General features: G+C 37.7%; 1 protein-coding gene across 3 annotated transcripts; it reads right to left on the minus strand.

Annotated features, from left to right (window-relative positions):
• Nucleotides 1-27,724, minus strand: IQCE (IQ motif containing E). 3 transcript variants are annotated; one of them, XM_026859067.1, is made up of 23 exons: nucleotides 27,647-27,724; nucleotides 26,237-26,284; nucleotides 25,542-25,584; nucleotides 23,933-24,073; nucleotides 23,513-23,644; nucleotides 22,599-22,669; nucleotides 21,781-21,894; nucleotides 21,065-21,115; nucleotides 20,466-20,536; nucleotides 20,169-20,241; nucleotides 19,701-19,750; nucleotides 16,850-17,007; nucleotides 16,291-16,346; nucleotides 15,778-15,986; nucleotides 14,901-15,005; nucleotides 14,037-14,139; nucleotides 11,660-11,755; nucleotides 10,921-10,944; nucleotides 9,733-9,828; nucleotides 8,595-8,725; nucleotides 7,748-7,866; nucleotides 3,321-3,457; nucleotides 1-2,347 (listed from the first exon to the last, which is right to left on the minus strand). In XM_026859067.1, exons 1-22 carry the CDS (start codon nucleotides 27,686-27,688, stop codon nucleotides 3,327-3,329), a joined length of 2,064 nt encoding a protein of 687 aa, XP_026714868.1. In that variant the 5' UTR covers nucleotides 27,689-27,724; the 3' UTR covers nucleotides 1-2,347; nucleotides 3,321-3,326. The 3 variants fall into 3 exon arrangements, with proteins under 3 accessions (XP_026714868.1, XP_026714867.1, XP_026714865.1); XM_026859066.1 differs by having other exon boundaries at nucleotides 1-2,350; XM_026859064.1 differs by having other exon boundaries at nucleotides 1-3,457.
• Between the last annotated feature and the right edge of the window lie 6 nt (nucleotides 27,725-27,730).

A 27,730-nucleotide genomic window follows, 5' to 3' on the forward strand; every position in this document is an offset into this window, starting at 1 on the left:
CAATAGGAGAAAATACATGGCAATTTTTTTGGCTTTTGAAAGATCCCAAAATAAATTACGTAAGAGACTTGCACAGTTCTAAATATTAAAGAGATCATAAAAATTAATGGTGCTCTCATATGCCAAGATTAATCCTTTCCCATTTCGACTCTATTAAAAGTTGCCTGTGCAGGGATTATTTTTATAGCTATGCAGACAACAATGCAGTTTTCAGGTCTCGATGCCTCAAGTAAAGATTTACAGGCATAGGCACTTAAGGGCAAAACAAGATCAAGAGAAATAACATCCTATGAAAGTCAGATCTCTATTCACACACGATCTCTAACTAAACACTACTGTAAACTGCAAAAGGTTTTAAGTAGGCAACATTATCCCATAGCAGTAGAATGGAAAGTGTGCTGTTAGATTATGTAGGTTACAGCAGAATTTAATTTTAATTCAAGACCTTGACGCCCCCACAAGGTTACCAGTGCTTTCTACAGAAGACATACTTTTCAGAAACTGAATGTTTGTATTGGGCCTATCTTGACAGGTTTGAAACACACCGATTTTTACTGCCCTCAGCTCCCTATTAAGGAGAAACACTGTTTATTCCAAAATTAACTTTTTCATCTTTCAGTGTCCCACACTTCTTCCCAGATTTACAGGTACTGGCATTCAGACAGATAACCACAGAATGAAACCTAATGTCAATTACTACTCCTTTCAACACATTCTATTACAGTACATAACAAAACAACATTAAAGCCTGCTGATACTATGGAGGTTTTTCTTTCTACTGTACCACATCAAACTCTTGATGTGCAGTGAGCATATAGTTATCTTCCAAACTAAGACACAAGTTTGAAGCCTGGCTCAAGTTAAGTATCAGATTTTTGATAGCTAGGAGATAGCCAACTAAAATTTAGGAAGCTCTAGACACATTTTCATCCAACCCAGAAAACATCTGCTGCTTTGCACCCTGATTTCTGTCTCTGCTTCTGGGTCATACCAAGATACTATCTCTGCTTTATCCCAGAACTTGCCTTTTGACAGCATTACTGCTAGTCATACACTCAACTGAAATACAGATCTTCCTGCTCAGTACCTACTTCCTAATACTTTTATATTGGTGACTACAGCACAGTAAAAGAATGTAATCTTCATTATATTTGCTGTCCAAGTATTTCCCTATAGCGTAACAGCTAGGTAGGTATTTTATATCAGTCTTGGTCCTGACACACTACATATTCTCCCCTTAATGTGTCAGAGTCCTCAGCTCTAGTTACTCTCTCTGGAGGGATCCATGACAGAGTCACAGTTACAGACTTGAAATATTATACATAAGCAACTCAGTATAGCTCTGCTTCTATTTAGGAAAATGACTTTTTCATAACATGACTTTCAGTAAAAGAGGGAAACAGGTCTCAGCTTCTGCCAAGAGGATTCTATCCCTTTTATTCTTTCATTTTATATATTTTTTTATCCTTTCTGCAGATGACAGTCATGTGACCAAAGTACCAGAAGGAAAAATTTACCCAACGGGAGTGTAAATGACATTCTTCAGACTGCTTTGGGTATGGAGAGCTCCCAAAACTGCCTTTGGAAATAGCACAGGCAGCATTTCCACCGATGGGATTAAATGAAATCAGCTGCACTGCGCTACAGCCATCCAGTTTCCTCTTTGGCTGCAAGTACTGGCATCAACTATGATAAGCCTCAGATAGTGCTTCAATGAAATCAAAGAACCGAGACAGCTCTGACTTATTAGTATTCTGTGAAACAGTGGTGACTGGTTTTTAATTTAAAAAAGAAGAGGGAAAAGACGATAAAAATCTTACATTTAAAAGTGTGCTTTCTGTTTACAGGAGTCTTTATTACTCCTCGATGACAAAGAAACCATCAGGGTCTTCAGAAAAACTTCACTGTGTGTTTGTAAAATTAAATTCTCCTTCCAGTAGATATCATATAATTTATCTAGTTCACCTTAAAAACACCCACACGCATTGTAATGCCTGTGAAGGATGTTGGCATGGTAGTGGGAACTATAAGGTCCTTCTTCCAGTCAAGAAGGGGTACAGTCTGTGTAAAAGATCTGGGAAGACCCCTCTGACCATATTCTCCACAGACCATTATGCCAAGTAGTGTTATTTCTGAACGTAGTCTTAATTTCTATTGTAATCTAACCTACCGCTTCTGTTCTTAAACCAAACTGCATGGGTTAGGTTCTGTATATTATGCTCATCCCAATCCATATCCCTCAGAATAGAGCTGGGAGTGCCCATGCTTTCCAGCAGCCAGCCTCGCAGCTTTACCTGGTGACAGGAGACAGGTGTATTGTGATCCCTCTCCCAGGCTGTGACCGGACCTACTGAGAAGAGAGGTCAACAAGAGCAAAGCAACATTATTAGACTTAAAGCCCCTTAGTGCTTGGTGGACAAGCAATCTACTTAGGTGAAAGTTTCAGACAGTCAAGTGACGTAAGCTAAAACAGGACATAAAGCAACTTATTTCCTATGTCAAATGTTTTCACATGAAAGATTACCCTGCATAATCCACTCAGATTTGTGATAGATAAGCAGGAAAAGCAGTCACAAGGATATCCTCCACAGAACACTCCTGCTATTATGCACCTTCTCTGACAAATATAAAAAAATGATTATGTGATCGGACATGTCAAATACAAAATAGTACTACACATATCATAGCAAGCACACTTGGAAAAAGCAATAAATAAGAAAACCCTGCTGATACAGTAGGCCTAGAATAGCCCTATGACAAAGATATGGCTTTCTAAAATCCTTTACAAGGTCTGCACAGACTGTAAATGTTCAATATAAACAAAAAAGATATTAAAATATGACACGGTAAAATTTTTAAATAGCAAGGACTTGGCAACAAATACAAGCTGTTCCCCTTCACGTACACAAGCTGAAAATTGCAGTCATGTCATTAACCACTTTCTGATTAAACAAATTATTTTCGTTGACCTGAAACAAAACTTTGTTTGACATGAAATAGCTTAAGGCTTTATTGCTTTCATTTAAATTTGGCAACTGAATTTATAATCCTCATTGTGAGATAAAATATTAGTGTTTCATTTTAGTTTTTAAATCCGAACTTATTCTGTGTACCAGGAGGATAAGGTTAACAGTCAGACAGTGGCTTTTAGCCATAAAGTCTGCAGATAACATAACAAACAATTACTCATTTATGGTTGAAACAGTGACAACTGTCATTAAAAAGGGGCTGATATCTCCCCTTTTTCATCTTTGATATGCTTTATCATGGTAGAAATAGTTTTATGAATGGAATAATTCAAGATCACCAGAGCCTATTACCAAAACTTAAAAGCGGGTGTAGTTTTTCTTCATCTGCAACAGTGGAGAGACAATGACAATATCATCTGAATCATCCGAGTGAGCTTCATCCACAGACAGAGAGAGAGCAGGCTGCAAATGCTTCTCAGAGGACCTGGCTGAAATAATTACAAAAGGAAACAAGGTCATCAATAAACAACATTGACAAAAAAAAAAAGCCCCTGTGGGGAGCGTAATATTCTCTGAGCCATTAAGTTTCCAGAATTACCTGCAGTTATAACTCTGATCTTTTTCTGCATATAACTATTCCTGTTGCTCTTTAATGAAAGAGCATGCACAGCAAGTGCTAAGTTGACATACTGACCATGCATGATTTGTCTTATTGTCTTTAAATCTTTGCAAGTGGTTACACACCACGAAGTAAAGCGATTCGATACTGAAGCCATCTTGGGTCATAAAAATAAATATTTATTAGATGGCCAGAAAAGGAAAAATTGACCCAAGCAAGCTTAAGCTAAGCAGAAAGGTCATAATGAGAACCTCAGCCAGATAGAGAAAATGAAATCAGTGAGGAAAAAAAAGAATGATGGAAGCTCTCAGTGACTTTCAGTCTTTCATCCTTGCATCTGTAAAATACAAAAAATATTATTCACATGCTGTACTACCTTACTTAATGACAATAAAAATGGTGACCACACCATGGCTTTTGTTGGTTTGGGTTGTGTTGTTTGGTTGTTGGTTTTTTTCTTCTTTGCTCTTTTTCTGGGAGTGTGGTTCTATGCATCTCATTGATTCCAACATTTGAAGAAGTGTTCAGGGCATGAACAGAAAGAACCCTAATAATTCCAGTAAATACTGGAAAATCAGAGGAATGAAATGGATAGATACAAGGCCCCTACACTCTGATGAGCAGAACTAGCTGGTTGTATCCCCTCTACAAGAGATCTGTGAACTAAATGACAGCTATTAACGCCTTCTAGCACAATATCCTCCCCTCAGCTATTAACACCTCCTAGCCCAATATTCTCCCATCAGCTCCACTTATTTTTCAGTTTAAAGTATCAATTCTTTGAAAATACTGTCTCCAAGAGAAGAAAACAAATCAAGATGACCTGTGGTAGAAAGAGATAACAGACAAGTAAGAAGGCATACACTGAGCTTTTGACGCTGAAAGAGAAGGGAAAATGGAGGGCACACAGAGAATATTACTTGGGGAGAAGAACAGACATGCCATGGGTCTCATTGTGAAGAGGTTCCTGACACAGAAAAAAAACCCTCCTGGTATGGGAGAGGAGGCGTATGCAGCAACTGGAATGTGGAATAAAGAAAGGGGACCACAACCAGCCCAGAAATAGAAAAAGAGTGACAGAGCCTGTGAATGGAAAGGAGGAATGCAGAGAGGCCATTAGATTGACCTCAACCTACAGAGGCAAAGAAACACATTGACTCTCCCTAGTTAAGTTAAATTCTTCTCTGCATCAGTCAACAAATAATGTAACATTTTTTCGGGAAGATTTATGAGCCAGTAGTACTCGTGACAAAGATGAACAATGAGAATTTCCAAAAGCAGTCATAACTAGAAGACGCAACTCCAACAATAAACAGATATTGTATATGAAATAGCTTAATATTGTCCAAATCACTCTTAATTATATCCTGCTCTTGATGTCTGAGATTTTCTTGTCCTCATCTTCAGTTTAATATACTTCAGATTGACAACTTTATCTTTGTGCTTGTGAAGGGGTAAGCACTGATTAGACTTAAGGGTTGTATGCAAATTCATTATGATTTCAAAAACCCTCAAATTAAGTCCAATCCAGAGTGACTAGTGATACGCAGAGAGAAATGCTGCCCTTATTCAAGATCGCTGTGCATGTACAGAACATATTATTCCTTCCTGCCACTCCCCCGACAGATAGAAACAAAATGCTAAGTATCACAATTGGAATTGTTATTATCTGTTCCATTTCATGGGAAACAGCAGAAATGGCTTTACAAATCTCCAAGTGTTGTCCATATTATGAAGAGAAGCAAAGCAGCGTTGAAGGCTACACTACTTTTGCTTATTTTTTAATAAGAAAATAAAGACATCTAACCCTATGTCAATAAGGAATTAAAAGTCTGCAATGCTAGACCAGGATTATATTAATTTGTTCTACCAGATAGACAAGGTTCTTTAAAACACATTTTATTCTTTCCCATTCCTCTCAAAATAATGCCAAAATGCTAATGAAATTGACTTACTGCAACATATACTTTTCCTGAAAGTTTAAGATCATTGCAAGACCTAGAGGTCACAAAATGCAAGTCTGGACTTGGGAAAAATGAAGCAAGAGCTTGTCCAACAGCTTCATGATTTAAAGCTAAAGGAATCTGATTGCTTTAAATCACTCAGCTGTTAAACAAGCTTCTTGTCTCATGTACTTCCAAACTGCAGGATGACCAGTGAAACACATTACATCAAAAAACAATTTTGGTAGTGGATTTTTTTTATCAGTCATGAGCTACGAATGATAGATGTTGGACTTTTAGTTAACTTTAACCTGTTTAAACTGCATGGATTCAAGTGGCAAAAAATGTGCTAAACTGAATAGATTGCTGAGGGGTCGCATTTCTTCAGAGGGGTGGCATTTAAACCAGAATGCTCTCCTTCCTTTAGCAGGTTTTTCCCCCTATTTGCCTTTTTGGAGAATTTGGTTAAACCCTGCAATGCACCAAGAACTAATACTTTGCATAGTTTTCAGTGCAAGACAGTCTTTTGGGCAGCTGTGCAGTTACAGAAGCATGTATCCAGTATGCCTCTTCACAAACTACCTAGGTATGTTCTATTCTCATCACATATTTTGAAAACACCTCCCATATTCATAAGATCAGCAGCAAATATAACCTGCTTTGCTCCCAGTCTCTCCATTTTAAACCAGAAAAGGACTGCAAGGTAGCAAGTTTGAATTCTTACGGTTTCCTCTCTATCCCTTCCAGTATAAAATCTTCCAGAACTTCGGCTCACCACCATCACTTTGTCATCATTATCTGCAATAAAAGTTAGCTTTGGAGACTTCATAGCTAGACAGTGACTGTGCTCTATGAGTACTCATACTATTGCATTTACCACACTAGCTTCATCTTACACCCTTCTTTGGGTCTAAGAAGCGCTAAGCTTTTTTTTTTTTTTTTAGTGATTCTTTCTCTTTGGGTAGAATTTCACAACTGATTTACTCATGGTTTAGACTGAGCATACCAATAATGACTACTGCAGTACAGCCCAGGCAAAACAGGATGCTGCAGCATTTCTCTCCTGGATACTGTCACTAGACATAACTAAAATCTCTCAAAACTCTAACATGTTCAGAAGCAAGTACTACCTACTCCTTCACAAAGTAGAATACACTCCTGAATACAAAATGCAGTAAAGCTTCTTAATCACTCCTTCACTGAAGGGTAACCTCTGTATTCACAACCCCTCCAAGTCTGGCTTATTCCCCATCTCATATCTTTGAGAAACAGCCTCAGCTGCTTACAGCTCTGTTTCTGAGCAAGTCTGCAGGGACTGTCAGCTTTTCACTGACAAAAAGCAAGTCAGTGTTTCTCAGGTCACCCTCAAAGTTGCTTTTTCCTCCAACTGGTCCATAAAAGCCTAAAATATCCCACTCTGGATCAAACCTACCTTTTTCAATTTGTTTTTAACTCCTTTGAAGCTGCATGTCTAAGGCTATCTTACCTGCATCATTGTTTTGCCTTTCTTACTCAGTACTTCTAACATTCTCTTAAAAGCCTCTTTGGCTTTAACTCCAACTTCTCACAAACAGCAATGAAGAAGTCAAGAAGAAAACCAAATGGCATAAGAGCCATAAAAAAAGCCATTCTCCCAGTTTGTATTCTAGTAGTACTATAGTTGGCAAGGTTATCCAGGACTTCATTTTTCCACTTACTGCAGCAACCGAAGACTGCTGAAAAAACATAACTAAATACACGTGGCTGACTAGGACAGTTCTTTTTACCAGATGTCTGTCCCCTTCAGAAACTAAGTCAGGATGGTGAAAATATTCTCAACTTGTCTATGGCTTTGGGCCCAAAATGTAGTGGAAAGTACCACACTACAGCTACAGGGCTGGGGGGACTTAAAAGGAAGTAGAGAGGCAACACAGGGGAACACCATGTTCTTGAATAATTACCACTCACATCAGAGAGAGACCTTCCAAACCACAGTTGTGGCAAAGAGGCAAAGCACTGTGAGGAAGCTGGTACTGATACTGTCAAAGCTTTTATTTTTTATGTAAGGAACTGCACTCACCAATATAAACACAACATGTCATCAAATTAAAAGATGACACGTAGAGTACAAATATGCATTTGCATATGTGTGTGCATGTGCAGATGTTCTCTACAAAATTGTGTGTGCACCCACTCAAAACACACATAGTTTTGAACACAGAGTGAAAAGAGATTACCAGGAAGAGATGACATGAAGATTGAAGGAGGTGTCTGGAGTGCTGCTGAGGCTGGTTTCTTCTCTGTAATGTAAACTGCAGAATCTGCTTTCTCACTTGGTGCCCTGGACACAGAAGGCCTGCAAAAAGACATGCTGCATAGCATGAGGCACGGAACAGTAATTGCAGTCTGTCTTCAGAGGATATGTGGAAAAGTTTGTGCTGCTAGCCTCCAAGAGACAAAAACTTATCACCTGCAGAACTGAACTTGGACACTAAAGTGAGGTGACAGCTACGTAACTCTCCTTGTAACCATGGCAGCCAATATTAAAAACTTTCAGAGCAGTAAGCCCCAGAGGGAAAGGAAGTATTTTCAAGAGAGAGTCACCATAAACCTAAGCAGTAAGCAAATCACTGCATTCCTCCTGAGCTAAGTCACTAGACTGTATGCAAGGTGGTATTCTAGCTCTTCCCTGTTCTTCTTTCCACAGAAATTTTACATGTCAAGGTTTCTGATTCACTTATACTAAACAAATGTACTAGGAATCAGTTTGATAGCAATTGTAATTTAATTTTTTGTTGTTGTTGTTTTTTCCAAAGAGTAATTATTTTACTTTACTTTCGCTCATTGCTATGGAAGAGAACATGCAACAGGATACAGGAAGATTACTGCTGCAACAAAAAACCCTTTTAGCTGCATACCCTTTGAATTTTCTCATGAGCAACCTCTCCCATGTCTTTGTTGGAACAATAGCCTTGTTCTTCTCTGCCAAGAAACCCACACTAAAACTCTGTAACAAAAATGATCCCTCTCCTGTAATTAAAAAAATTTTTGCTACTGCATGTTGCAGAAACATCTATTCCTTACCTCTCCTCAAGCAGTACCATACGTGCTAAGTGAGCCCTGAAGATGGACTGGATGAATGTCACAATCTCATCCTTCTCCTTGCAATCAGAAGACAAGCTCAAGGAGTTTGACATGGAAGGCACGCAGGAGTTCTGCAAAGCAATGACATTAAAGAAAACTGACCTTTTATGGATTGCACAAAAGCTTGATAGAAGCTTTCAAAATCTTACTCCCGATTGTGAAAGTGGTAGTAGAAGAAATATTCCCATCTTTTGGTCTGCAGTCTTTAAGGTTCTATAAGACTAAGTCAGCAGGAAATGAAAACCTGATCATCACACAGGCTTTGAAGCATCTGTATTCAATTACTGAAAAAGCAGACACCCGCAATGGAAGTTCATTTATTTTCCAGGAAGGAAACCTTTTGAAGTTGAAGGAGGTAGGGCAACCTTCATGATGGATGTATCTTCTCCTTGTATCAAGCAAAATTATTCAGTCCTACTACATTGGGCAGTGTACTGAAATAAAAGGGTATGTAAATGCAACCAGATAGACAACCTGGATTGAGAACTACAAATTAACATTTGCCTGCTAAAGATCCAGAGGATGTTCACATAAGCTGGCAAATTGTTTACAGAAACTGTTTAATAGGTAAGGAAATGTTTTCATATTCAGAACTGAGCAATCTGGAGCAAGTTTGACATGACAGAGGATGGTTGAGCATGCCACAAGCAAGACTACTTTACGTTTCAATCTAATCAAAGATGCTTTCCAATTCTTACTTCTGAACTTCGGTGACAAAGGTTTGTCTATTACTACAATAACTGAGTAGAGAACACTTGAGAGTAAGTACAGTTTGCAATAGCACTCCACATTAAAGGCTCAAAGGGTACATTATCAGCTGATGGGAAAACCAGGAAAAAAAGAGGAGACTAGTCCATAATGCAGAGAAGTTATAGCTTTACTTTAAGAAAAACTGGTAACTAAAGAAGATGGAAATGTAGGTTAGGGAATAAGCTTGATATCTTTCTGGAAATACAATGGTGTTGCCAACTAGTGCATTAAAACATCACCAGGTGATCAAGAGAATTAAATCTGGAAATACAGTACTTTAAACTAAACATAATGGGATGCCTGGATACCCATTTACCCCAACAATTACCTTGCGGTGAGATTTTGCATCATGCATCCTGTTATCCAGTAACAGTTTCTGCCGAGCTAAATGTCCTCTGAAAGCTGCCTGAAGCATAACAACTGCCTAGCATGGAAAGACGTAAGTAGATGTTAGTTAGATCCTTTGAAAGCTGACAGCTATAAATTAAACCAAGAGGCACATGGGAAAAATAACTTTTCCCTGTGCAGTGGAAACTCTTTGATGACATGGCATTTTCTTACGTTTCAGGGATACACACACGTCCCCGTTACTTCACAGGTACTCAGCTGCAATCCAGAGAATCCCCAGCCTGTAACAACCTATAGACATACACCTCCATGGTTTAAATTCAATCTGGGAGGTGTTCATGATTGAGCTTATCAAATGCAGTTAAGTTCTAGCAGCCAACACTAGCCTGTATTTCACAAATAGAGTAATGTGCTCCCATTCCCATATTAGACTCTAGCTACCCAGCAGGCTCTGTGATGCTCTGGTACAACCAGAAATCAAGCCAAGACTGGCAGACCACTGTGGCAATTACACTGAACATAAGTCTTTCCTTTCTAATCAGAGTTTTTACTGGATTCTAATCAACGAAAAGCATCTAAATGTAAAACAGGACATTTGCATCACATGGTTAGAATTTGTTCTAATTTCTGAAAGTAGATTTTTTAATGTTCTGGAAGAAACACATGTAAGATGCTCTGTTGTGCTATTTAAAAAACCAGTTTAATCAAAACCTTTGTGCAAAACATGTATCAAAAAGTGATGTTTGTCAAACAAAGCAAATTCCTTCATAATACTGAAGTGACATTTCTTAGCAAAGGTTTCAAATTCTTCCTTCAAGTCTTTCTGAAGACTCATCACAGTAAAAATAAAAGCATTATTAGAATTACCAAATATAGAAAAACTTTCCTGTCTGTTTGTATCAAATTTTGTTCAAAATTTTCAGACGTGTTCACCTTGCAAAAGGTACCAAGTACAGAAGATTTGAGACCAAAAAGGGACAATTTGACAAGATATATCAAACAAAACCAGGTCAGAAGGTAGATCATGAGCCAGCCTGAAGAATTAATAAGATCTTGGTACAACAGGTCACATTACAATAAAACGTCTTTAAAAGTAAAAAAGTTATTTGTTTGTGCTTTGATACAAATTAAATGTTTTACTGTTTTGTTGGATGTCAAACACACTCACCTCATTCAAAGCAATTTCTTCTTTCTGAAATTAAAGACACCTAAGTTACTGACACAAATATACACAAGTTTTATCTAATAAAAATTTTCCAAATTTTCCTCATCAATTAAAACACAGAGAAATACCTGCCCCACCTCCCTCTAAAAACTCAAACAACAAACTTAAGGGAAAAAAAAGAGCTTTTAATCTTTGCAAGATATGTGGAGAGTTCTTTTGTCTTTAGTTTCCTAAGCAGCATTTAAAAGACCCACCTCACACCATATGTCCTATATGTGGAAAAAGCAGCATAATGTTGTTGCCCACAGAACAAAATTTAAGGTTAAGACTTTTTTTCTCGATCATTTTGTTATAGTTGAGTGTGACTCAACATAGGAAACTTCCTGTACTGTTTGGAGGATTTCTGCAAAGGGAGTTTAACTTCAGTCATACTCCAAGGAAGCAACAGCAGCAGTGCTGATTCAAATGCTGCTACACTTCCTTAGTTCTCTGCTGACCCTGACTCCCCCATTCAGAAACTGCGCCTAGCTCACAGCAGAAACAGGGTTCTAGGGAGCAAAGGCAAAAGCAGCAGCAGGGACGACCTGAAAAAAAGCAGTGGAAGAGAAGATGGCAGTAGGGAATCATACTGGGAAGCACTGCTGCAGTTCCTGGAGCCCTGCAGCAGGTTACTGTAGATGCTAAAACAAGAGTAAGATCCAGAGGGAGATGTCCTCACTGTTCCCTGATAGGAGAATCTCACCTTGTTTCGGTACATCTTCCACTGTCTCTGGATGATTTTGGCTGCTTGTTCCTTCCTGTGATCTTCTTTGTCTTTAACCATGCAGACTGGTGAAGACTGCAAAGGAGAATCTTTAACTCAGTACACTAAAGACACAAGTTGGAATTCTATGAGGAAGACACGTTACAAATGACTCAGACATCAGCACCAGAGTTGTTAAACATTCATCCTGCCTGCAGAGTGGAAGAAGTTAAGGAGGGAACTCTTAGTTCTGAATACTGCTCATGTTTTAACTCATCATACAGATGCTACACATTCCTGCCCTCATTTGAGGTGCTAGCAGAGCATGGGAATGGAAGGGTTTTCATTTACACATACTCTTACTTTTCTATGCATTGCTAAGGCAATAGGAGCTCCAACAGTGGAACCCACTGCTTTGTTGATCAGAAATGGTTTGTATGTTATTGACAGACTGAGAACAAATGTCAGGATACCTAATTTTGCAATTCTTCTCCAGGAAAGTCTAGTATTAATTAATTGGGGAGCTCTTTCATGTCGCATTCTGGCAACTGTGGCCCCATAATCATCCGTTTAAGCTTACTGATGAATTGGCCATCATATGACAAGATGGAGAGCTTGTGTAAATTGGCATAACTCTACTCTTCTATCTTGAAGAAATTAATTAGAGGAAAAAGAAGGAAACCAAGAATAAAACAAGATTTTATTCCAGTTATTTCTTCTGAGGTGTGGTTGCATATTCCACCTCTCACCATCTGATCCTTTTGATCCTTAATTATCCCATACTAACTGTCATACCTCACTTGCCAAACGAAAGTTAACTGCAATTTAAAAAGACTAATTTAATTTGTTGGTGTAAAATTCTAAGTAGAGGAACAAGAGATTTTATAGACTCTGAAAAAAACCTCCTGATTCTGTGAAAAGGATTTATTTATAACCTAAAAATGCTGAGTTACAGGCTTAAGTTTAGCAAATGGATCATGTCATATTAAAAATGACAACCTACTATTAAAATGAAAAATTGGTAGGAACTTAGTGATAATTACAAATAATGGGAACATTTCAATAAATGGATGGTTACTGGCCAAGAATATATATAGTCTGCAGAGGAAAAAAGAAGCTGTTTGTTGGCTGTTTTTAAAGACTCCAAGTTACTTGGTATTCAAAACATCAGCTAGCATCCATCAGCCTATAACACACAAAAAAGAATTGAAAGAATTGCACAGTATATCAAAAACCAGAACCCTCTTAAGCTAGTGGATGTTTTTATTCATATTTTTTATTACCTGTATTTCAGGGTCTATTTATTTTCAAGTACAAACTATCAAAATCTCCAGTATAATTTTCAACTAGTTTTTAGTGAAATGAGATTAATATGACCACACTGCATCTGAAAGCATGTCTGTCGGTGCCCATTCATCTCTACTGGCCAGTTACAATAACATTTGGCAGAGGGACAGAAGATTGCAAAGATATCAACTTCAGTCATATTTCACACACACACACCACACCACCCCCCCGGCTGATTACAGAGCCCCATTTAAGGCTGTCTAGGGTTAACAGACATACAAATACATTTATTAGATACCGACAAATTGAGAAAGAGGAGGCTATGAATACCTCAACTCTAGAAAAACTTAAATTCAAAGGGGATAAGGGTTTATTTTATTTTATTGACACTTTCCCTAATTCTTTACTCAAATATGGTGTCCCACCAGCAGTGGAATTGAAAAAGCCCCTCCATTTTCATGATGATTAATGTTCTACATCCTGTAAACCTTCCCATGAAAAAGTACCCAGCTTTCATCCAAACAGAAAGGATAATGAATATTTTCTGACTGGACAGCACACATGCCCTAAGTGATTACCTGACCAGCATAAAAATAACTGAAATGGGGTTTTTGTCTTTTGCCACTCTGCCAGTGAGCACACTTACCTGTGTCTATCCTTTACTTAACTGTCATCTCCTAGAAGACCTCCCTCTCTCTACAAAATTGGACTGAAATTAGTTAACAGAATTCAGATGTTTTAAGAAGATATAAGCAAAAGCACAACTGTCTTTTTTTTTGTTAGAAAGTAAAGTAAAAAAACTTCTAACATTTAGAAGTGTAAGCTTTTTGCAACATTCTACTAAGTAAGAAAAAGTGTGGTGGGGCAAATAATCACTAACAGCTCCAAAAAAACCCCAAGTTGCAGTGGTAGTTATTGAAACAACTTACCAACAAGTTTTGGGAATTAATTCAGAATCTCTATGACAAGATTTAATGCCTCTCTGAAAAGACACAACTAGCAGTTATTTAGACTATCAGCTAAATTTGCAAAGTATTAGTTAGATGCAAGGGGAAAAAAAAAATCCATAAACAAAAACATGTGTCTGTACCTTATTAAGCTTTTCCGTTGTATCTTCCACCATTTGCCTCTTCTCTTCTTCCAATTTTGATTCCAATTTCCCTACTTTCTGTGTCAGGTTCTGGATTTCCTCACTATGGTTGGAAAAGCAAAGATATTTATATCTAGAAATCTTCTTTTGTTCCTGCTTTGAAAATACCGAACCCATTTCATAAGATTTGGTTGCTTTAGGTTTTTTTTAAAGGCCAAAGTGGGAAACTGCCCAGAATAACATGATACATATTCTTATAGTAACAGACATGTAACATCCGTTCCCAAGTTGTGATAGCACAGCCTTATGTTAAAATTAAAAAGTCCCAAGGTTACAACAGTACCCTTGATACTATTAATATTGCATCTAGATCTGCTACAGTTTCATATTTGTTTGTCAAAGTCCTTTTTAACAAAGCAATAATGAAAGAATTTTTTTGCCACCCTTGCACAGGATTATTGTCAACAGTTACACACAATACATGAACTAAATGTAATGACATATTGGCAATGGTATAGAAGCACAGGCTAAAGTAAAGATACTACAGTTTTTTTTCTTAGAAAGAGAATAAAAGGTCTCTGAGCCCAACATGGCAGCTCTCTTTTTCCATTAATCTTAGTAATTTTTATTAGAATTTTTATTTTTACTATACTTGCTAGTCTTCCACTTCCTCTAAAACTACTCTGTAGAATTCTTCCCCTAGTAACTTACTCCACCCCTCCAAAACAGTTCTGTTTAAATAAACTTTCATCTTCCAGCAGTTCAGATGAACTCCTATGGATTTTGAGTCATTTCAAAAGAAAATTATACTTTAACAGGTATATTTTTGGTTCTGAAAGGATCTATTAATACAAAATATGATACCTCAAAGCCTGCTCTTCTGTAGTCTTTTCTTCCATCTTATTCTGCCACTTCTGCAGCTCCAGCTCCACTTCAGCTTTAGCCTGTAGTAATTGCTTGATATCTAATCTACAAAGGTATAAAGGAATCTAAGCAATACTTAAGACATGCATACTTCAACAAAGTAGTTATTTTTTGTTTAAACTTCTAAATAAAATAGGTTTTATCAAGTCTGTAAATGCAAGCATACACTGTTCAGAAGTAAACGGCCTCCTCACATGCTCTCACTGTGCATTGTTGTTCAGAGGCGAGTTGACACAGAAGGCAGAGTGTCTTATCAACAATACATAGTTGTGTGCACATCTCTGCTTATGATCAGATTAACCTGCCTGACCCTATGCACCAACACACCAAACGAGTTCAAGAAACACAAATTGCAAATCAATTGCTTACTGGGGAGAAAAGAAGACGCAGCATATCATACGGCAGAAGGTAGGCTTAAATGGAGAAAGTGGTAGATCAGGACAAAACATGTGGAAAAAACAAGACAAATTTTTACAGCAAAATACTTGCAAGAGGTGCTGCTTGAAGTGACATATAACCCTTTGGAGGCTTTTTTCAGTGTGGTTGGCAAAAAAGCATGCCTTGAAAAATGTGTTAGAAAGAAGCAGAAATTCTCATTTTCCATCTTCTCGCTGACTTTTTTTTTTCCTGCAATGTAATTTTACAACACTAGTAGGACTAGAAGAAGCTTTTGAAATAAAAGATGAAGGGACCCTCAACATTTGTTTTCTTGCTGAAAATATGAAGGACTTATTACATCGTTTCATAATGTGACAGGGTATAATTAAATAATTCATACCTACAGAAGAACAATATCTCAGACAAGAGTCGCACTTACTCTTTATTGAGTAGGAGATTCTGAAGTGTCTTCTTATCCCTCTGCAGTTTCTTCACTAGCCCTTGGAGGCGAAGACATTCCTCAACATGGTCTACCTGTTGAGAGGCTGGATGATCTGGGACTACAGAAGGCGAAGATGGCACAGCAAGTAACTGTGATGACTCACTATCTGCTGATGACACCCTGCTGTTCTCCATGGCACATACTTTCTAAACAGGATACATTTACATTAAAAAAATACAAAAGAAAACAGAAGAAAAATAAATTTAGCTTAAAATGATTTTATTTAGGTCATGAGAAAAGATCAAATGGAAGTTAATTCTAAAATGCACATCTATATGTAACAAGTACGAGAAAGGAAAAATGGAAGGGCACATAGTAGAGACATCAGTTTACACATGAGCCAGAATGCACAAGGCTGATTCACTGACTATATGCCACAAGCACAAGCCAGTGGTTCTGCATTTTCTGCTCAAAGACAGGTAAGACAGCCACATGATTATGATCACTCACTTTTTCTAGTTCCGAAATCCGTCTCACCAGCCTCTGTCTGCTCCATTCACTATAATCTAAATACAATAACAAAGATTTAAACATGAAACTATACCTGTGATTCAACACTGTTCCAGCTTTTTGAAACTTCTGTCCATACAGAAAGACCATCTAAAGACTACCGAACCCCAGATTTAAATATGCAGCAATGAAAAGAAATGAGAATGGTCTTAAAATATAACTTCTATACCAATTAGCTCAGAAATCAAAGTAAACCATTCACATTCATCAGTTTTCAACAATAGAAAAACAGTTTTCCAATGAAACATTAATACTCAAGTGATTCCAGTTCAGAATTCTCAGGGATAACAAAGGAAACCCAGGTCTGACTAGAGCAGCACAGCCAGACGTCAGAGAGAGAATTCTGTGAGAAACTTTTCATTCCAACCTTTGCTCCTCCTGAATCTTCACCTTTGTAATAATTCCTTGATTTCTACCATTGTAGAGTTCTGCTCTTAAACACATCTTTCAAATGTACCTAAATCCCTTGCCCCATGTTGACCAACTTTTCAGCACGTACTTTTTGCTTTATTGGAAGGAGGAGAACTGCTTAGCACATGACCTAGATCTTCTTTCAGTCTCCGATTCTCATTCTGCAATTCCTTGATGTTCCTGGATAACCTCAGGACAGCAGCATTTAGTGCCTTTAGTCGTTTCTGTGTATCTCTGCCCTCTGTACTTGGAAATGGGGTCAAAACCAGAAAGTTAACTTAAAAGCAGAGAACAAAGAAGGAGCATTAAAGAAAAAAAAAAAAAGAAAAAGAAAAAAAAAAAGAGTGGAACAGCCTCATTATTCAATATTCAAGTCAGCTGGCTATGTTAACTCTCTCCGGCTCCCCCCAGTAGTATTTATCAACATTTTTTACTTGAGGATTTACCTCTTCTTTTTGCAAAAAACATCTTTTTCAATGCATTCACAATTGTTTTAATTTGCATCAAAGAAGGAAGATACTTTGAAACGTTGAAAGTTCACTTATTACTTTTACTTCCTCCCCCACTCTGTTTCATTAACGCTAAAACAAGGGTGCTTGTATGAGTTTTACTTATTTTGTTTTCTATTTGTTTTGTTAACCAACCTTATAATGCATTGCCAGCACTCTGTGGACCACTGATTTAAAAACACTTATCTTCAGCCAATTGGGAGACTCCTCCAAAAAACTGTTCAGCACAGAAAGCTAACCTGCATGCTCTGAATTGCTTTCTTTCACTTAACAAACAGATTGAGACTGAGAGAGGCCTATACATAGATGGACTAACTCTCAAACAAATCCAACACACAAGTGTATTTTCAGATAACTGTGAATGCTGCTTGAACATAAAATAAACTATTCCTGTGAAAGTAAACCCCAGAGAAATGTCTTCATTTAAAAGCTACATTTCAATCAATGAGAGACTTGAAACAGATTTGAAGAATACAGCTAACATCAATGTGATGGGTATAAAAGGCATCAGAAAAGGGAAAGCCTACTATGTGTTAAAACTGTTTTAAATATATTACAGTGATTTGGCCTTTTTAATTTTTCTAATAAAGGGAAGAAGAAATCTCAGCTTCTAGATATAAAAAATTGTAAAGTTTGATCACAAAACATATTTCTAAATGACATGAAATACTTGTTCTTTATTGCTATGAGAAAATTCTTAAAAACTTACTCCTGGAAATGAAGGTCTGAAGCAAATGATGGACCTACTTTTGGACAGTCACAGAACAGTTTGTGAAGGAATCTTGCATCCCATCCACAAATTACAAGGTAAAGGGGGAAACAGACTACAATTAGCATATCACAGTAAAAAGCTGAATCTAATCTACCTTTTAGAAATTAAAAGGAAATTAAACCACAAAAAACACAAAAGGCTTTCCAGTTGTCCTGGCTGACTATTAATACAGCTGTCCCAGGCAGGAAGAAAAAAAAAAAAAAAAGTAAAAACAAATCACACCACACCACCAAAAAGGTGCAGTGACAGAAATTATAGAAATCATAACCGTATCAGTGCCATTATTTTAGGCTCACCAAAACCTAAATCAAAGAATTGCAGACCATTTTGAAGACTTGAAAGGTTGCCTAGTTTCTAGCTACAATTCAGTACTGCAGTTTCCCATTTAAATAATCATATTTCAGCATTAACACTGAAAAAGAGGAGCAAAATGCCATTCAATTTAGCTTGAAATAATGTAGACAAGCATCATGAAAGACACACTCTCCTACAATGCTTCCTATGTGCCAGAGTCCTGACCTTCAGCATCATTTATTATTACAGTGCTCAGCCACTCAAGTAGAGACTGACAGTCACGTAATGGAGAGAGAGTGCCCTGACTACTGTTTTCTGAAGCTATGAATAAATGAGGACAAGAAAGAGACCTGATGACTCATTTTTACCTGTAAATAAATTCAGTGTGATGGCTTACAGCCTCAAGAGGATAGTCACTGCATGCCTGAGCCAAAAGAGATTTGTTGGAGTTTATTTTAAACAGTGACAAAACAAATTGCAGTTTTCAGTCCACAAGAGACAGTGAATTAGGGAAACACAAGTAGTATACATAATGACCCATAAAGAGTTCTCATATGTTTCTATCAATCTAAATAATTACAGTCCAAATTAAGACAGTTGCCTGTACTTAACACTAGGAGGGCAAGTATATTTTGAAGTGGTGTGGTAACCAATTTTCCTGTCACACAAGACTATTACTCTCTCTTCTCAGCTCAAATAACACTCACTTGCATAGATGCTTTTAATTTGCTCTCTTACTGGAGCTTTGTCTTTTGCCTTCGTGCTTTGATTTTTATTTCCTCTACAGACCGTTTATCCTCACCACCACGTATGTATACACCCACACACTAGTGACAAGCAGTAGTACGAGCTTCTCTGACAGCATCTTACTAGTGTCACTCATGGCTATCTCAGAAAAGCTACCCTGACCTGCGGATCTGTCTCTGTACCACAGGATAACAATGTTTACTGCAGAATACCTTCTTTGTAGCATACACCCTAGAGCAAGATGCAGAACTGACTCAAGAGTAAGATGCCAAACATCTAGAGTTCGTTTCAGTCACCAGTGACGTCAGAATAGGTGTGATTACGGGGGAAGATGGATTTTATTTAATAGATACATTTTCAAAGCTTTCATGTACTTTTTAAATAGCTCTAGTATTTTTTCCACATCCACAAAATGGTCTATCTACAAAAAACCCAAAGATGACTAAGACATATACCAAGGCTGTGAAGCCAACCAAAGCAGTACCAAAAAGCAAATCCAGCAATCTAAATGACAAAATAAACTTCCCATGTAGATGTTTTCCATCACTTAAAGTAGTACATGAGTGATATATCAAACACGTATATGCAAGCATTTGCTTCAAAAGAATTAAACATACTTTTTCCTCATAGTCTCAGATTTTGCCAGGAGGAGTTGGAGACGATGAACCTGTGAAATATGAAATACAGATTCCATTAAGGAGCTATCTTGGAAGCTGACATTGCTAATGCAACACATTTGTCCATTAGGTGAAAATCAGAACAAGACTTTTTGGGTGCTAATAGAGGCAATGATGCCATCACTGAAAATCAGGCTACTGTTATATTGCCTTTCATCTAGACACTACTTATGGTTGCACATTAGTTTCTTTATTTCCCCTTTTTGGTTGACACGCTGAACTTACTGAAGAAAAAAGGTTTTTCAGTACATATAGTTGGAGCTATAAGAACATCTATGAAAATCTGATTCCAATGACAGGTGCAGCAAAGCTGTAAGAAACCTATCTAAAACATTCCATTTATATTTCGACTCAACAACTGAACAACTTCCTCTCCTGTATGCACACTGAAGGACCTGTCAGATGTACCTCTTCATAGTAGGTTTCCATAGCTATCCTCATTTCTTCCAAATTAGTGGTCTTCATGTCTGCCTGGAATTTGCTGAAAATAAAATTAAAAAAAAAAAAATCTAGTCAGATCAGCAAATATGCTGCAATACTTGTTGGTTTACAATTTCTGGGTGTGTAGTTTGTAATTGCTAATATGTTCTCAGAATTCATGAAAATGTCTTAAGGAACACAAGAATACAGATGAAAAATAACATCGATTTCAAATTCACTTTATTCTCTCATTCAAAACAAGCCTCTGTCCCCCCAAAGTCATACTTAATAGTGTTGTCTTTCTCCTCGCACTCTTGTTCTAGCTTGAAAATCTTCTGCTTCAATCCACTAACCACCTACAAAAAGAACAAAGACCTCATGAGTCCTAGAATTATCTGTCTCTTCACAGAAGTTTTATTTCTCCCCAATCTTGTCCTGTCTTTATAAATTATACCTAACCAGATATAGTTATTCCTACCTACTTCATTACTTAGTAAACCACATGCATGTCTGCTACCCCAGAACAAAGAGAACAGTAGTTAAATCAGATCCCTAACTTATATCTGTGGTAACATAACCAACAATAATATTTACACACAATCGTTAAATAAAACCAACTCTGCTCATTACCCTGCTAAATTCAAAGCAGCAAATAATAGGGAGAATGCTCCCCAAACAGATTCAAGACAATGACAAAGAGGCTCCCTAAAATGATGGTACTTCCAGATCTTTGTTACTGGTTTCTTATCTGCCTACAGAAATAATGATTACCTAGTTCCCCAATTGCTTGGTTTTTTTTTCTTATTTCTTTTTTTTTTTTTAAATCAGTAGTCTTTCAGCTTGGTAAGAGGAAAAAATGAAAAAGGTAATGAAGACACTATTACCCATCCATTATTGGTCTTCTTTACTGACAAAGCTCGTGCCAACTCGGAGCCCTGCAAGGTAAGATAAAGCGAGTGAGCAACCTTGCTACTTTATTCTACTGCCAGCCAGCTCTTTCCACAGAATTTTCTAACGTACTCATCTCGACAGTCATTTCACAGCCCAACAGCTTAAGCTATGAAGTCCCTATGCTCATTGTTTTATATTAGCAGACTTCTCCCAAGATACAAGTCTGCACACAGAGAGTGACAGCCACAGGGAATAAAATGAAATTCAGGTCTTCTACCTATGACCCTAAATGTTTCTTGGCCTTGTGGGTCTGATAATAAGGCTCATCTTTTGATTCTCAGGTCCAGGTCTCAGGACCACATGCATCAGTCACCATGCAAGAGGTTAACTCCCTTCTAGTCTCAGGCAAAATAATCAGGAAGTGGGCCTCTAAAAAGAGAACATTTTAATTTTACCTTCAGAAATTTAAAGTATCTTTGCAAAATAAACTTATCTGCACAGCATAGCATGATCTTCCTTTGAACTGAACTGGTAAACTGAGATACACAAAACAGAAATCCCTTCACACCAACCAACCCCCTCTCATATTCAAGCTCATTGTTCTGAGAAGCCAACACACTACAGACTCCTGAAATCTAGAGACACAAGAAGAGAATCACACTTCTCAGCACTCTTTTGCCCCACTTTTATCTCCCCAAGAAACAGTCACCCTGGAAGGATCCAACAGTTGTTCAATCTGTTTATCCTTTCTATTGTTCTCTTCTTCTAGTCGACGGAGCTTAGTCTTCATTCGATCTCCCTCACTTTTCTGAGCTTGTATTGTCTAAGAGAGGGGAGAAAAATCATATGCACATTTCAGAAATAGACACACATTGAGTTTTCACATGGAACACGTTCTGATGTCAATAACAATCCAATTATGATGATCAGGATGATGAAGCAAAAGAAAAAGAAAAAAAAGAGACCATCACACAGGAGACCAGGGCTGGGAGATAAGGGAAGTGACAGGGCAAACTTAAAAGGTTTAACAGAAAGTCAACTTTACACAAATGATCTACAACAGCCAAGATATCTGTTTACAGGTATCCCTAGTGTTCAACATGCCCAGTCCTCATCTTTCATACACTGCACTAAACTCAACTGACAAAGTGTTAAAATGTTGATGGGTGACAGCCAGAAGAGGGAAAGAAAAAAAAAAAAAAAAAAAAAAAAAGTGGAGGGACAAAGAAACCAAATGCAATCAACCTTTTCAGTGTCCAGCTAGGGCCATGGCTGGGGTTCAGGACTGGGTTTACTTCAAGGCTTCCACATCCAGTACTCAGAAGTATCTATCATACCATAAGAACAATTAAATTGCCTTAAACAGACACAAGTTTAGTTTAGCCTTACATTACAAATGCCAAAAAAATAAATTGGTGGATGTTCCAGCTGTAGAAACCAAAGTATTCTGAACCAATAAGGCCCAGACATCTACCAGTGGATGAAGTGATGCTATGACTCTCTAAGTAAGTATCAGAGAGACTGTACCTTTTTTAGTTCTATAATTTCATCGTACATATCTTCTTTTTCTTTGTAGTCAGGAGTTCCAGGGATGTAGCCTACAGAAAAGAAGTATGTAAAATAAGCAGATCTGAAAGAGTTATTTTTAACTAACCATTAATGAACCAAGTAATTCTAATTACTTGTCTTCTCTCTGGTACTAGATTAAAATACCCATCTCAAGAAAAATATACACTTCACAGAAGACTGCAGTCTTCTTATCCCAACAAATCAGTTATTTATAAAAGATTTCTACATGTCCAGAATACATTTTTCTATTTTTGCCTAACATGTAAAAGTCTATCATCTTTTAAAACTGCCAGAAACAGTGTATTACCAGTAACAGTACAGATGTCATTTTAAATAGAAATGGGATTTTTAAGTTTACAGCTCTCCTTTAAGAAAAGCAGGATAAAAGTTTTAAATTTTGCTCTTCTTATAAAACTCAATTGATTTTAATATCACAACCACATGATAAAACACTGTCTAGAGAAGAAGTAAAAGGAGTCAATTACATAGAATTTCAGGCAAGCAGATGGTTTCTATCAATGGTTCCTAAACTATGTTTTGCAAAGTCACAATAAATTGTCTACAGCTGGCCCATTGAACCATATTATATTTGCAACATTTTCAGCTGCAAATGCATGGCAATTTGCAAAAAGTTCTGAAAGCTAATAGTGACTCATTGCTCAAAAAAATTTGGAAACCCCCATCTTAACCAATTTAAAAATCTCAAGAAGTATCTCATGGATCATATTTTGACACATTTTAATGCAGGCTGAACTGAAATGCCTCTGCTTTAGAGGCATTATATGCCTTAGAGGAAAGATCTTAAGCAATGTGCATTTTTACACAGGAAAAAGATAATTAACTTCTATCTACCACACCATTACATAGTTTACCATTACTAGAAGAACGAGAATGTTTTGGCTTCTTCATTCCTAGAGCTTCCTTCAAATATTCTGGAGTGCTACTAGAAATGTTAGTCTGCATATGCCCCATGTCAACATCTGATTTCAGAGGATGGCTCATTCCTGCCAACAAAAATGGGACCAAAAATAAGCAAAAATCATGGATAATTGAATTAGATTTATGGATTTATTCTGACCAAATGCAACATAGAAAGCTCCAGATGATGTTAATTATTCCCTCTACAAATTCTCAAGATCAGATAATTCCAACCACCCAAATAAATAATAGTGAAATTACTTCCTATGTAGCCTATAATCAAATACAAATCTATTTTTCAAGAGTTTGTATGTTAAGTTGTCCACAACACTGAACTTTATCCATATACGCAGATAAAGTTTTTATATTAATACCTTGTTTCAGTGATCCCAGCCACATCTGCCTTGGGTTTTTTACAGTTCCATTCTCAAGACGTGCACTGCCTGTTCCCTGCAGAGATCGCCAAACTGCAGCTTTTTTAGGATACAGTTGTGTGCTAGAGCTGTATGGAGACTCTATAACAAAAGAAAGTATCGCAGTGTTGCCTTAAAAAGCTTAAGGTTACAAAAATTATTTCTGTCCTGTGCTTCAAGGTTCCCAGACACAGTTCCATTACTTATAAAAACGGAATTAAACAGCATACTACATACTGTTTTCTAAAGAGCAATGGGATATTCACCTAAGAAAACCAAAAAAAACCATGATAAAGAAAAAATTCAATTCCAAAACCCGAAGAGGCTTAAAAAGAGGCATAATGACAGTAATATGATTCAATGCATGTAGAAATATTTACAGTTTGGATAGGCACCCTTAAGATACTCACATGTCTAAATTCATACATTAAATTTACCTTTCAATGGATGTATACACAAATGTCCTAACAGTGAGAAAAATATTATGGCTAAATGGACAGAAGTAACTATAGCTACTAACCCACTAGCAATTTTCTTGCTGTAATGGAAGAACAGAATGGGTCTGATGCAACTGCTGGGGAGTCCCTCGCATTACTACTTCAGGTATGATGGTCAGGTTCAAATATTGACACCTTCACATTATTAGTTTTTTCCACTTCATTTAATTAGTTAATTAGTTAATTCCACTTCACATTATTAGTACAGATGTGCCCTATATGGGCTAACTAGTTAAATCTTCAAGTTATCAAGAGAAGTACATGTATTAAGAATCAATGTCACAAACCTCATAGCTAAAATTAAACCAGCTATTTTAAATGCCATCATTTAGGCAAGCAAAGGAATTTCAGGAAAAGAAAGAACATAGATGCACATCTACCAGAAAAGCATGCCTCTTCCTCAACCTAAAGCAAAATTTAGAAGTGCATTATTTACTCTGGTTTGTTTTTAATAAATTAACAACAAACAGCAACACTTTGAGTTAGTTTCTTTGAAACATTCATTAGAAGTATAAAAAGGAATGTAAATGGAAAAGTATAGTAAAAACCATACTTTTAAAAAAACATGTCCAGAAAAAAGGACAAAAGTCTACATTAAAACTGCAGATCTAATAATGTACTTCTAAGGTCATGTGAAAAAAAAATCAACACACCAACAAATGAAACCAAGAACTGTTTAATCTACAAACATAGGTATCTACTGGATGGTAGGTAGCTCCAGTAACTCTAGATTCTTTCCACACAGCAAATATCAGCATTTCTCAAAAAAAAAACCAAAGAAAAAAGAAATTCAGAATGCTTGCCATCAGAAGGGATAATGTAAGAAGAAAGTAGCTTATGCTGGAGAATCAAGAATTACAACTATCCCGTAAACTTCAATATTTAGCCTATAAAAGTCTAACTTTGCAGGTGGCAGAACAAATCTCAGATAGGTGTGCTCTGCGCACACCAGTGAATAATTCTAAAGAGAATAATAAGATGTTGTGTCAAGTAAATCTTCCAGTTCCTGTGTTCTACAAATCTATCTAGTTCTGCAGCAATGGAAGCAGAAGAAAAAATTTTGGAACACTTACTTGGTGACTTCGGAGGCTTGTGAAAAATTTTCTTCTTTAACTTCTGGAAGAGAAAAAGAACTTTCTATGTATTTAAAATATTCCACTCTGCAAAGATTCCAGTTTATAATCTCAAAACTGGCTTCAATCTCCATTTTGTATGAAGATCATTTATTCTAATAACACAAAATCTTCTGTATAGAAAAGAAAAATAGCAGCATTAAGTATATGCAGATTTGGCCACAGCAATGGTCATCAGAATTCGGGTGATGCCTACTGAAGTTTTATGCTACAGATAAATATAGTCAATTCATGCTCACAACACTAAGACCTTCCCCATCAGTATTAAATACAAGTAGCAGCAAATTCAAGGTGATCAGAGTAGAGGCTGATCTGTATAACTATTTAGCTAAAGGAAAGAGATTCAATTCTACTAAAGCTTTGTAAAAGGATTACTTAGGCCTGTAACTTGATAGAACAGTAAAATGAAGCCAAACATCATTTGCAGCCCCCAGCACTGAGAATTTAGAAGCCAAAATAACATCTGGAATTAGAGGAGGTTTTTGAATCAAACTACATTGCAATAACATTGTTAGCTCTCCTTTCTGAAGGGTGTTTTATCGACCAGGAGGTATCACATGGATGCAGAGTGTACAAGAGCATGTTAAGAGGCCTTTTAAGGCATTTACCCACAGTGCACCATTAATAAAACTCACCATTTCTGTATCTGATTCACAGGTTATCACAGACAGGCTGTCATCTCCCTGGGAAATAGAGACATTAATTGTGACATCTGCTACTAAATAATTGGTCTAGAAAACTCTGTCTCCTTTTACTATCACAACAAAGTTTGAGTGCAATAAATTCAAATAGTAAATGTGTCACTGCTGCAAAAAACTGCATAATTTGCTCTAACACAGACGTTCTGTGTGATACAGTGCAAGTCACCTCAGACTTGAGCCACAGTGATTTATGCGCAGCACTGTAACAGCTGAACCTTCAGGTGCCCCATCTTCCATGGTGCTGTTCTGCATTAATTTCTCCACCAGAGTTAGGCAGCAACTCATCTCTCTGGCCCCTTCCTCACTCACTTATTCCTACCCTTGCTATGCTATGGGAACATTCAGTAAACTTGACTGAGGAAGCAATCAGAATGAGGAAAAAAACCCAAAGGAATCAAAAAAGTGGTTAATTTTTCCTCAGATAGAGCTGACAACTTTCCCTGCTTCTCAAATGTAAGCATATCCACAGCAGAAGGAAAATTTCCACTCTGGTTTCAAATTATCTGAATGTATGGTGCCCTTGCAGAAAGAACATTTTTACTTTCTGACGACTCCATGGGGCTCAGTTGCAGCACCATTCTCTGGACAGATGTTGATCTGTCTCAATATAAAAGACAGGTAGGATGAAGTATTTTTGGGAAGCCTGGTTGACAGAATAGGAGCTGGGATAGACAACAGAGCAGATAAAACAGCTTTTCATGGCTGGCCGAGAGCAAGCAGGTATCCATCTCACACCATGCCATATAGTTTTTAATTTCCTGAGACAATGTTCCTTGCAGCACATTGATTATTTTTGCTGTTTTAAGGCCTTTTTATCACTCTAGGAGATCTCTTTACCTAAGTGTAGCTATCACATTAGAAATTGGAGAATGTGGAAGGCACCCAGCCTTGATAGGTGGCAGCAAACACCAAGATACAATCGCGCAGTAACAAAAACATTGAAGCTCTTGGAAACATTCACAGTCCCTTTGCTCTTGCTAAACAGGTCCGACAAGAGCCACCTACAACAGACAACAAGAGAACATGGTGGCTCCCAACAAAGGGCCTCAAAATCTCCCTATGTGGCTGCTAAGGGGCAGGGAAACGAACACTGACCGCTCCCCCCGCCGTGCTACCGGCCAGCCAAGGAGATACAAGCAGAACCCAGAGCCCCGCGGGCTGGAGACGGACGAAGCCGTCCTCCTCCCCCTCCTAGCTACCGCCTCGCCGGCCTGGAGAGCCTGACGGGGCTTCAGGGTTTGCCCCAGCCCCACGGGCTGACGGAAGCGTTGCCCGGACTGAGGCAAGCGCGGGACTTCCTCCACCTCCACCTCCTTCTCCTCCTCCCCGCCGCCCCCTCCTTACCAGCTCCCCCTCCGCGGCCGCCTCACCGGCCCCCCGGGCCATAGCGGGAGAGTGGCGGGGAGGCCTCAGGGGGTGGCAGGGCGG

This window comes from Athene cunicularia (genome assembly GCF_003259725.1).
Source record: "Athene cunicularia isolate RWA chromosome 14 unlocalized genomic scaffold, athCun1 chr14_part1, whole genome shotgun sequence".
Taxonomy (NCBI): Eukaryota; Metazoa; Chordata; class Aves; order Strigiformes; family Strigidae; genus Athene; species Athene cunicularia.